At 41.9% G+C, this 12,875-nt stretch overlaps 1 protein-coding gene across 1 annotated transcript; it reads left to right on the top strand.

The window, feature by feature from the left end:
• Window positions 1-5,652: 5,652 nt before the first annotated feature.
• them4 (thioesterase superfamily member 4) lies at window positions 5,653-9,882 on the top strand. Its single transcript, XM_026161499.2, has 6 exons — window positions 5,653-6,068; window positions 7,776-7,968; window positions 8,078-8,240; window positions 8,473-8,583; window positions 9,093-9,217; window positions 9,346-9,882. Exons 1-6 carry the CDS (start codon window positions 5,955-5,957, stop codon window positions 9,387-9,389), a joined length of 750 nt encoding a protein of 249 aa, XP_026017284.1. The 5' UTR covers window positions 5,653-5,954; the 3' UTR covers window positions 9,390-9,882.
• The last annotated feature ends 2,993 nt before the right edge of the window (window positions 9,883-12,875 follow it).

Below are 12,875 nucleotides of genomic sequence, written 5' to 3' on the forward strand. Positions count from 1 at the left end.
CGAAAAGTGGGCTACTGGAACAAGAAGGCATCGGTGGGCAAGGGACGAAAACAGGGCGTTGTTGGAATGCTACTACGCAAGTAACCCCGGCGGAAGGGGCTACATGAATAGGATGAGGGACCTATGGATTCTTCGATACCCAACATCCACAATGACGGCGAAACAACTAGTAGCTCAGTGTTCCAACATTCGAAAGAAGGGACTGCTCTCACAGCTAGAGATTGACGAGGTACAACACAAATGCTACGGCAAGGAGGAGTCAGGACGCCAGGTCAGGGGGGAGATATCATCACCCCCACCCGAGATTGGGTACATAGCCCCAAGTGCGATAGGAGAAGGATCGTTGAGTGCGAGAGGAACTGACCTGAAAAATAGGATCATGGCCAAGCTTGAAACCTGGATCCCCCGTAGCCGGTTACCAAGATTACGTGAAGTACCCTCAGAAGGTCTGCTAGATGATGTTAATGCAGCACTACGGGCAATACCTACAACCACGATTACCGACACTAACAAGCTGATCTACAATACGGCAGCAGTGATCAGTGAGATGCTTGGCTACAAGTTGAACAGCCACAAGGGGCAGTACCCTCCATGGAGAAGGAGGCTAGAGGGCAAGATCAAAGTAGCACGGAGGGAGGTTAGCCAACTAACGGAGTTGCAGAAAGGTGCGACAAATAAGGTGCCTAAGAAATACAGCAAGCTGTCCATACCTGAGGCCTTGGAAACTGCCAAGCAAAGACTCACAGCCTTGGCCAGCCGCTTGAGGAGGTACACCAGAGAGATAGAAGGCAGGAGAATGAACCAGCAAAGGTGTACTCTCAGTGGCAAGAGAACAGCACCACCAAGGCTGGAGACGGAGCAATACTGGAAGAGCATATGGGAGAAGGATGCAACCCATAACGGCAATGCTCAGTGGCTAGTGGATCTGAGGGCAGACCACAGCGACCTCCCTGAACAGGGTCCAGTAACCATCACAGTGGCAGATATCCAAGAAAGGGTCTCCAGTATGAAGAGTTGGACAGCACCAGGGCCCGACATGGTTCACGCCTACTGGCTGAAGAAGCTGACTGCACTCCACGAGCGTCTGGCAGCACAAATGAACCAGCTGCTAGTTAACGAGAGACACCCGGAATGGCTAACTGAAGGCCGGACGGTCCTGATCCCCAAGGACCCCAAGAAGGGACCGGTCCCCTCCAACTACCGACCAATAACCTGCCTCAGTACTACATGGAAGCTCCTGTCAGGCATCATATCGGCTAAGATGAACAGGCACATGGGTCAATACATGAGCGGGACACAGAAAGGAATTGGCAAGAATACCAGAGGTGCAAAACACCAGCTACTGGTAGACAGAACAATCAGCCGAGACTGCAAGACCAGACTGACCAACCTGTGCACTGCCTGGATTGATTACAAGAAGGCCTATGACTCAATGCCCCACAGCTGGATACTGGAATGCCTAGAATTGTACAAGATCAATGGGACCCTAAGAGCCTTCATCAGGAACTCAATGGGGATGTGGCGTACAACACTAGAGGCCAACTCCAAGCCCATAGCACAAGTCACCATCAAGTGCGGGATCTACCAAGGAGATGCTCTGTCCCCACTGCTGTTCTGCATAGGCCTGAACCCCCTCAGTGAGATCATTAACAAGACTGGCTACGGATACCGACTACGGAACGGAGCAGTTGTCAGCCACCTCCTGTACATGGATGACATCAAGCTGTATGCCAAGAGTGAACGAGACATCGATTCACTGATCCACACTACCAGGCTATACAGCAATGACATTGGAATGTCGTTCGGACTGGAGAAGTGTAGTCGGATGGTAACAAAGAGAGGGAAGGTAGTCAGAACTGAGGGGATTGAACTACCAGAAGGCAACATTGCAGACATAGAGGACAGTTACAAGTACCTGGGGATCCCGCAGGCAAATGGGAACCATGAAGAGGCCGCTAGAAAGGCTGCAACCACCAAGTACCTGCAGAGGGTCAGGCAAGTCCTGAGGAGTCAGCTGAATGGTAAGAACAAGATCCGGGCCATCAACACGTACGCCCTGCCCGTGATCAGGTACCCTGCTGGGGTAATAGGCTGGCCAAAGGAGGAGATAGAAGCCACTGACATAAAGACAAGAAAGCTCCTTACCATGCATGGAGGGTTTCACCCCAAGTCCAGCACCCTGAGGCTGTACGCTAAGCGGAAGGAAGGGGGCCGGGGACTGGTGAGTGTCAGCACCACAGTCCAGGATGAGACAAGGAACATCCAAGAATACATTGGGAAGATGGCCCCAACTGACCGAGTGCTCAGTGAATACCTCAGGCAGCAGAAACCCAAGAAAGAGGAGGGAGACGAGGAACCATCATGGAAGGACAGGCCCCTGCACGGTATGTACCACCGGCAGATAGAGGAGGTGGCTGATATCCAGAAATCCTACCAGTGGCTGGACAAAGCTGGACTGAAAGACAGCACAGAGGCACTAATCATGGCAGCACAAGAACAAGCTCTGAGTACAAGATCCATAGAGGCTGGGGTCTATCACACCAGGCAAGACCCCAGGTGCAGGCTGTGTAAAGATGCCCCAGAGACAATCCAGCACATAACAGCAGGGTGCAAGATGCTAGCAGGCAAGGCATACATGGAACGCCATAACCAAGTGGCCGGCATAGTGTACAGGAACATCTGTGCCGAGTATAACCTAGAAGTCCCGAGGTCAAAATGGGAGATGCCCCCAAGGGTGGTGGAGAATGACCGAGCTAAGATCCTGTGGGACTTCCAGATACAGACGGACAAAATGGTGGTGGCTAACCAACCGGACATAGTGGTGGTAGACAAACAGAAGAAGACGGCCGTAGTGATCGATGTAGCGGTTCCGAATGACAGCAATATCAGGAAGAAGGAACACGAGAAGCTGGAGAAATACCAAGGGCTCAGAGAAGAGCTCGAGAGGATGTGGAGGGTGAAGGTAACGGTGGTCCCCGTGGTAATCGGAGCACTAGGTGCGGTGACTCCCAAGCTAGGCGAGTGGCTCCAGCAGATCCCGGGAATAACATCGGAGATCTCTGTCCAGAAGAGCGCAGTCCTGGGAACAGCTAAGATACTGCGCAGGACCCTCAAGCTCCCAGGCCTCTGGTAGAGGACCCGAGCTTGAAGGATAAACCGCCCGCAGGGGCGTGCTGGGTGTTATATATATAATGTTCTGATATAATCCAGACAATACATGAATTAAAAATTTTAAAGGTAACAATTGTCATCTTCAACAAATTGTCAACATTTAACAAATGTGCAGTTGCATGCGAACAGAAAAACATACATTTTGGCGAATATAGCATCCAGGTTATACAATTTTGTACCTTGGGTTTAAATACGAAAATCAAAAATTTCAGCCAATCAGTTCATATTGTCTGTCCTTTCCACTGCATAGGTATAAAAATGGTCAGTCCTGATAAGCAGTGTATTTGACAAAGATGCCAAATGAGGTTTCTCACCTCTGTGAACAGAGACTCTCTACATTTTGGACAGGTGAACATTTTACTTGCATCCTTTAATCTGTGCAATCAGCTCCAGTACTTTGGTTTTCCTTTGGGTGGACAGCGGCAGGTCATAGACAAACTCAAAGAAGGTGAAGACGGAGCCAAGTGGTGCTGGATAGGACAAGTTACATACCCAGTACAGTTTGAAAAGCTTATCCACAGCACACGTCAGGCCATCATTCAGAGAAATGGTTACTCTGTCATTCTTAGCAACAATGATGTACTGCCTGGTTGCCCTCTTTAGATCACCGATGCATATCAGCTGGGGTTGGTGTGTTGTGGATGATGCTTCAGGATCACTGCAAAGCGATGCAATACTTGTTCCAGGCTTGGAGATGGGGAAGATAAAGATAGATTTTTAGAGAAGTATTCAGTGAGGTGTAGACAAATGCTTTCCTCAGGTAAACCGTAAGAACTTTACTGAATACATACCAGTGCAAAAAAAGGCTGCAACGACTGGCACCAACTGGTGGGAGTAGGTAGGTGTGTTAACACACGGCGGGGGGGGGGTTCTTGTTTCCAGGGCAGCAACTGATTTGAGCTTCGGAATGATACTGGCTTCCCATTTTCGCAAAAAGAGGTCCACCTTTCCTCCTGTAAGATTGCCAAACTCCAAGTCCAGCTTATGGAAATAAAAGAAGTGTTTAAGTTTAAAATGAAGCATTAAATACATTAAATCAAAAGTACATTCTGTCCATTTGGTAGCTGTATGGCTAAAATCAAACTTTACAGTATCACATTTCTGTTACCCATTCCACATCAAGCTTACCTACACAGTGAAACATAACAATTTACTTGGAGTGGTATTTGAACACAAGTCCATTATTCCTTAATTTTAGCTATGATTTGGGTTCCATCAGACCCTGAGAAAAAATTAGGACTTTTTAGTTGATGTGATATTGTTTTACCTTTACCTTTGCGTTCATGCAGTTCCCTTTACCGGCTTCAGCTAATCTCCAACATGCTGGGATTTTCCCACACAAACTATTTCCAGTGTTTACAGAGAATAGTCTTAAGAAGAGAAAAGATTAGCCCTTTATTGTCACTGTACACGTACATCAAAATATCACGCAAGCAGCAGTTCTCTGAGTGAAAATGTCTTGTTTATGCCAGAGGTCAGAGCAGACTGACCAGGCTGCTTGACCATACTGGGCTTCACAACCCTCAGCTAAGAACAGGACACCGAGGCTACAATTTGAACCAAAAATAGAACGATAAAAGACCTGGTAAATGGTGCTTGGTGTGATGAGTCTTGATGTCTGCTGTAGCATTTCAATGATGTGGTCAGAATTTGGTGTTAACTACATGAAAGTTTGGATCAATGAAAGCATGGATTCAAACTGCCTTGTGTCAATGCTTCGGATTGGCGATTGTGGTGAAATGTTTATTGGGATACTTTCTTGTCCCATTTTGGGTGCCTTAATACCATCTCTTTGTGACTAAAGTGTAACCATCTTCTGAAGGCTGCTTCCAGCAGCATAATGCACTATGTCACAAAGTTCAAGTCATCTTTGTACTCAAATGGCCTCCACAGACACCGGAGATCAATCCAATAAAGCACCTTTGGGATGTGGTAGGACAGTAACAGTTGCAGATAGTAAACTATTATCTATTATCTTGTCTCTTACGTTTAGATTTTTATTTGCACATTACTTTTTAAAATTGCGTTGCATTAGCTAAGTTAACAATATAGATTAAAAACTTTATATGTGCTATACCAGAAATAAGTTCCAAATATTGCAATATGCGTAAGTAAAGAAAGTTATATTTCTAATAAAATAAATGTTACGTACTTTAATCTCTAAGCTTTATGAGTAAAAAAGCTACAGAAAAATAATAATATATAATAATAACTCTATTAATTTTTTTATTGTCTAATCCCCATGTGATCTAAGTCTCTCTTATAAAACTATTTACTTGTTTTCTACAAATGTATAAAGTTTTGTTTTTTTTTTTAACTTAATCACTATTAAACTTAAACTTAATCAACCATTAAAATCTGTCTTTTTGTCTCGGAAAAGTTAGAAAAAATAATGGTGGTTACCACGGGAACAGAAAAAAAGTTCTATTTGACACCCAATCATATTGGAATCTGTACGGCACGTGACTGTACCCAAACGACGCAACGGCAGAACTCCCTCACGCCGGAAGTTTACAGCCTGATCTTGACAAATGAAAGTCACCGGTAAAATAATAGCAGTGACACCCGCCATAGGACGTATTCCTATTCTGTGGAACATAAACACGAGTCAAAGATGGTTAAGTCACTTTTATTTTAAAACAGACCAGTGTTTACTGCAGCGACCGTAGTGTGTTTGGGCGCTAACTGACGAAAGCATTTGCCAGCTAACTCTCAACGACCAGTTACAGGATCATTTATCTACCTCAGAATATAGAAGATATCACCGCGGGGACAGTTTACAGATGGCAAGGAGACTGGGTCGAATACTCAGGGGCTTTCAGAGCCTCGGTTCACTCGCATTCATGAAGTCTGAACTCAGCAACCTCCCTGCCAGCGTTTCATTGAAGAGTATGGTGGTAGGTAGATCTGTGAGCCGTATTTTATGAAATACTTTTTCATGCTGTATGTGAGTTGTTTGCCGTGTCATGTTCTCCTCACTCCTGCCAGATGTTTCTCCAGTGTTGTGACTGTACAGCTAAAAAACCAAAACAAAACACATGGCCAGCGTGAGAGTTTGTTAGCTTGTCGCAAAAACAACAACAACAAACGAACACATTTATTTAAGATGACTATAACGTAGTGATTACAACTTAAAATAGCAGGCCATGTCACTACAACACGACCACAGAGGTCAACATCATCACAGATAACATAAGAAACACTTTATCGAAGAGTTGGAAAATTATTTTGTTAGCACAATTAAAAATGAAGTTCATTCAGTTCTTTTTCTTTTTGTGTTCTGCTTTGTTTTTGCCCTCCATCTCCCCTATATAACGTTTTAAGAAAAACAATAAAAAGAAAGTGAAAAATGAAGTTCATTATGACAAACATGTAAACAGTAACAAATAATAGTGTTGTAGCTAAATATAATAACATACAATCATGTGAAGAAGGTTTTCCGTACTTCTTCCTGTTAAAAAGTACTACTAAAATCTACGTCCTGACTGTTTCCATAGGAATTAGGTATTCGAGTTTATATGAGTTAGAATTTATAAGATCATAATAATCTCCACATTTACATCAAGAAACTTATCCTGTTCTAACTCTTTACTCTTTGTGCTAACAACTAGTTGGCAATAAGGTCATTTACAATAGCAGAATGTCTCTATGCATGCAAGTGTACATATGCACCTCAAACACACAGGCATACAAACAGAATTAGGAGGGTAAGTATCAGTCAAATTCTCCTAATGGAAGTAAGACAACAGATTTATTCGATTTTAAATTATCAGCAATTCCTAAGATCTTTATAAAGGCAGACGCTTTGGCATTTTGCTGGTTAGGAGTATCCAGTCTTCCCAGGAGTTGACATCACAACAAATTCTCCCCAAGGTCAGATTGTGCAATGCTCAGAGAAATTGCAACATCTCAGACTCTACAGGCTTCAGTTATAATGATAAATATTAAAGTTCATAACAGTGCAGTTAGAAAATGGCAAATAGGGTTTGCTTGGAAGGGCTGCCAAGTGAATGTCTCTTCCTTATAAAAAGAGTTTGGCTGCATGGCTCAGGTTAGCAAAGTACCACCTGAACAAACATATCAGGAAAAATGTCCCTTTGACAGATGAGACCAAAGTGGAGGTGTTTGGTAAAAACGAAACAGAGCATATGAATACAAACACCTCAAACCCACAGTGGTGGAGCGGTGATGATTTGGGCTTGCTTTTCAGCCACAGGAGCTGGGTACCTTGCAGTACCCGTATTAACAATTCAAATGTGAGGACATTTGTCTGACAGCAAAAGTGGAGCTGACATTGAGTCATGCAACAAGACAATGATTTCAAACACAACAACAGTAAATCTACAACAGAATGGCTGAAAAAGAAAAGAATCAAGGTGCTGCATTGGTTTGCCAATATCAAATATAATAAATATAATATCCAATATCAAAATATAGCTATTTTAATACTTTTCGCTCATTTGGAAAATGTTTTCATGACCCCCGTTGACTTAATAGAACCACAAATATTAAAGCAGCATCCATATGGTATCTATATGAGACATCCACACTTTGTCATTACCCTTTCGCTACTAACAGACATTGTAATTCATTTCTCTGTTTAGCGAGCGCTTCCATCACTCTTTTCATCCAACCCCCGGGACTTCAGTCTTCCTAACTCCTCATGGGGCACAGAAATGAGGCAGCTGTATGAACATTATAACAGCCAATGTGAGGCAGTGACAGATGGAGGAGAGGAACAGGGTGGACTATGGAACAGACTGCCAAGCTACAATCGTTCTCTGAAGTATGCTGCAGGTAAATATACAGACCCAAAAGTTTACCTGAAATAAGAACAAGAGAATTTCCAAAAGCTCCAAAAGCTTAACGTGGCTGCTGAATGTTCACTTGTGTTCTTTCCCATCAGGTGGAGTATACCTTAGCAAAATAATCCAGGCAAAAGCTCGTCTTTTCACCCGCAACATCAGAGACCCGGGGGCAGCATTTGAGTACGTTATCTTTGCTAACAAAAAGGAGCAAAGGTGTGTGTGCATTTTCCAGGCTGGACACCTTCTGGAGGGACCACCAGGGTGAGATAACACACTCCTGTCCAAGCTTATCGAAGTCTGTGCTTTTCACGTTGTTATACTCCATTCTCTTTGTCATCCTCTCAGCCAGCAGCTTTCCAGTAAACCCAAAGTGGCAGAAATAAATGGGAAAAAATAAAGGAAGACTTGTGAATTTTTAGCTAGACTTAACTCTAAATGTTCCGTCAAATCTCATAAGTTTTACTGTCTCATGTACCAATGTCTGTGCTTCCAGAAATGTCCACGGGGGGGCGATAGCCACTATGATTGATACCGTGACAGGAACTCATGCTTGTGTGCATTCTGGACCTGTTATGACTGCCAACCTCAACATCAACTACCGCAGGTACAAGAACAAAAATCAGCAAATTGTACATGATAAGAATATTTATTGAACATGTAGCACACCTTACAGAAATATGAGGATTAAACTGTTTAGTATATTAAAGGAAAAAAATGTTAGATGTTTTCATGTGTGTTGTCCTGCTTGTTAACATGGAGCATATTTAGCTGCTGGGCAGGGTTTATGGAAGTATCACTGAGGCGGTCATGCAGAAGTCATGAAGGTTTCTCCCTGCTCCAAGTCAGTATAATGAAGATCGACTCTGAATGATGTCACATAGATAATTCATTGTGGAAATTAAATATGCAGCATCGGTGTCACCGAGTCAGCCCAAACGGTTCACTTTCTTTGGTCAAGCACGGACCAACAGACATTTGCTCGGCTGCCCAGTTGTTCTGTTTAACACATAGCAAAATATGAATAATTACACATATAATTAACACAAAGTAACACCTCTTAGTGCACTACTTTGATCATTTACTGTGAGTTTGATCATTTTGTCTTGTTCCAAGTCCCATCCCGCTGGGAAGTACAGTGTTGATCGAATCCTCTCTGGATAAGAAGGAAGGCAGGAAAACGTTAGTTTCGTGTAAAGTGACCAGTGCTGACGGCGCCAGATTGCACACAGAAGCAACAGGTAAAGCAACAGGTTTTCCCCCTCCCACACACACACACACACACACACATACAAAATCTCAGATGGACATGTTACTGTGAAAGCTGCTGGTAAGTGGTACATCTGCTTGTCTGTTTTCTTCTCTGCAGCACTGTTTGTGTCAATCGGCGTCAGCCAACTAATGAAAGGGTGACACGAACACGCCAGCCAGCCATCTATGAAGAAGGAGACTTCAGAAACAGTGTGCATTTTTTTTGTTTTGTCTAAGTGGGCCATTAGTTGTTTTTTTTTAATTAAAAGGATGTACATATTTTATAGGTGATAGAAGGAAACTCTTATATTAAATAAAAAAGTTAACCTTCTATTTATACTACTAATATGTTGCATTTGATCTGATACTTAGCTCTACTTGACTGCTGCTCCTTCATGTTACTAACTCATGAACAAATTTACTGAACTAATTCAGAAGTATTGATGGTATTGATGCAGTATTGATGGTTTTAATTAAGACTGCTGTATTTGAGAACAATGTTATTGATTTAAATGTACTGTTCATTTATTTATCATTTTATTTTCTCCAAAAAAGCCTTTTCTATTGGTATTGCGTTGCTCATGCAGGTGGTGTGTTTGTCAGAGTTAAATAATCTGCATTGAGAAATAAAACGTTTTTTGGGGATACTTTGAAACTGATGATCTTTACATTTGAGTGGATACCGTCAGACTTAATCTTGAAATAATTCTGTGGTAATCTGCTGAACTTAATGATATTCATAGGTTAATACTATTAATAGTAAACACTGTGTAGTAAATGTTGAAAGGTTTAATTAAGGGATACTGAAATATATGTGATACAACATCAGCTTACTACTTTTTGTCAGTAAATCACACAACTGAAGGACGAATGGGTTCCAAATTTATTCTTGAAGTTTTGTGCCCCTTACATCACAAATGTTACACAGTTTTGTTTTTCATGTGTGGGTTGTAAACTGTTACCCCCCGTGTGGTGGTTGTGGTTTTATTTGAATGTGGGGTGTGAATTTGCATGCCATGAGAAATTATGACATACAATGAAGGCACGAGGACTTCAAACCCAAAATCGTCACGACAACTGGCTGTTTTTTACACGAGCTGGTTATTCTCGTTCACTCTGACACTTTGAACGCGTTTCTACATTCAGAAACGGCTGACGGATGCCGCAGTATGCCATAATAAGTAACACAGTCCACATCACAGAGATCAGTGCTGCTCTAGCAGCCACTGCAGACCACAGTTCTACAAAACATGACACCTGAGAGTATGTAGAGTACTGTTTTTGATTAAACCCATACTGTACTGACTATAGGTTGAGGACAACATACCTCCCGAATAGGCTGGCATCTTGTAACTGAGGAGCAATTACAAAATGACTCCAAAACATAAAAATATTATATGTGGGATTAGTTTTTTTTAGGGAGGTAGCAGGTTCACTTTATATATATATATATATATATATATCTATATATATATATATATATATATATATATATATATATATATATATAATATCAAATATGTACGATGACTACCTGACCTTTCAGAGCTAAGTTAAAGTCATAATGCACCATGTCCAACCAGCAATATATAAGAGCAAAGCCTTCCTGCTTGTAACTTTACATAGACTTTCAAATGGCTTGCTGAGACCATGACATCAAATGTGAATGTTCATTATGCAGTGCAACCCAATTAAAAAGTATTAGTTTAGCTATATTTTCATTTCAGATTAGTTTTTACCTTATAGTTGTTTTGTCACATTTAAAGTCACATGAAAAACAAAGATTGTATTGGTGTCTGTGTAGCCCTGTTAAAAAGCAGAGTACACCCCATAATTCATCGTCTTGTAGAATCAACTACAATAACCTGAAGTATTTATTCTCTTCTTGCTTTTGTCAGTCTCTCACGTCATGGTGGAGGAATTTTGGCTCACTCTTGTTAACAGTGTTCCTTTAGTTCATTAAGGCTCATTCATGCACACCTCTCTTAAGGTCTCACAACAACATTTCAGTCTTGTTCAAGCCTGGACTTTGACTCGGCTGTTGCAGCACCTTGATTATTTTTCTTTTTTCAGTCATTCTGTTTTGCTGCTGTGGATCTTTCTCCTGTTGCATGATCAAATTCCATCCAAGCGTTAGCTGTTGGACACATTGGGATTGGAATAAGATAACACAAAGATAAGAATCTGGATGGCCCCTATACTCTTTTGCCTGGAAGACTTGCAGTTTAATATTTAACATCTTGATTTCTCAGTCCACAGGCTGATTTTCCACTATCCCACACTCCACCTTAAATGAGCTCAGCCCTGGGGAAGGTACAGATGGTTTTCTTTGCGTGGTACTTGTTTGTCTTTGTCCTGTCTTCCTCCCCTCACCTTCAACCAGTGAAAGATGATGGCTGCTGTCCCTCTCTGAGCCTGGTTCTGCTGGAGGTTTCTTCCTGTTAAAAGGGAGTTTTTCCTTCCCACTGTTGCCAAGTGCCTACTCATAGGGGGGTCATCTGATTGTAGGATCTTTACCTTACAATGTAAAGCGCCCGGAGGTGACTGTTGTTGTGATTTAGTGCTATATAAATAATAATATTAATATAAATGAAATAAAACTGTACATAATTTAATTTTTGTAAGCAATGATAAAGTATGGTTTTCAGAAATGTTCTATATGTGGCTCTATAATATAGTGGTTTGCACATTTGCCAAACAAGCAAAAGATTCCTGGTTTAATCCTGGGAGGAGACTGGGTTGCATCAGAAAGGGCATCAGGTGCAAGAATATGCTGAATGACCCCTTGCGAATTAGAGTGCAGCCTTCCTGGGCTCATGCAGTGATTTCCACTACAGATTTGTGTGTCTATGTGTTTTTAAAATTCAGTGCTGCTCAAGGGTCTGAACATCGCAGTCAGTCTATTAAGAGAGCGTAGAGAGATTTATAAATGTGTGTGTATATATATATATATACACACACAGACATATATATGAAGAACCACAGGTCATGAAATCTTAAAAATTCTTGGTCATTTAGGAGAATATTTTTAAACCTTTAAACAGAGTGCCTCTGTTGTAAAGAGGTTTTATGCACAACTGCAAAAAGTGACTGTTTAAAGTTAATATGAGAATAATTATTTTCAAGAAATTTTTTTTTCTGTTCTGCTTTTTAGTAGATCCTGTCAAGTAAGTTTTTATGCAGCAGTCAATTAGTGGTTTAAGGTCTACAAGCCATACAGACTTTCAACTGCCTTTAACTTTAGTTCTCACACAGTTTGGTCGAATGTGTGGTTTCTGAGTGTATGGGCTCATCACAGTACAGGCCTGGTGGTCTTTTCAGGGCCCCTCATAGCTTTAACCTCAGTAAAATTGAGATGGAAATGCTACCAAAGTTTTTTAAAACCTTAATGGTGTGTGAGCATCTGTGTGTTTGTGTGTACGTGTGTATGTATGAGTGAGTACAGGACAAGTGAGCACTAGCAGTGTTTTTTTTTCCTTTCCCCTGAAGAGCCATGTGGTCAAGTTGGGTATGAGGAAGCGGGTGGAGGTGTTTCCACTTTCAGTTAAAACCACCTGCAGCATGCTCTGTCCAGTAGCATTTTAGTCTTCAGTGCTTTTTTTTTGAGGGGCCACAGTTTCACAATCCCACGGCCTTGTCATGAAATGT

This window comes from Astatotilapia calliptera, chromosome 11, assembly GCF_964374335.1.
Source record: "Astatotilapia calliptera chromosome 11, fAstCal68.1, whole genome shotgun sequence".
NCBI classification, from domain to species: domain Eukaryota; kingdom Metazoa; phylum Chordata; class Actinopteri; order Cichliformes; family Cichlidae; genus Astatotilapia; species Astatotilapia calliptera.

Coding starts and splice junctions, on each gene's coding strand:
- them4 (XM_026161499.2), top strand. CDS start 5,955: ATGGCAAGGAGACTGGGTCGAATACTCAGGGGCTTTCAGAGCCTCGGT. Junction 7,969..8,077: donor TTCTCTGAAGTATGCTGCAG/GTAAATATACAG, acceptor CTTTCCCATCAG/GTGGAGTATACCTTAGCAAA. Junction 8,241..8,472: donor CTTCTGGAGGGACCACCAGG/GTGAGATAACAC, acceptor CTGTGCTTCCAG/AAATGTCCACGGGGGGGCGA.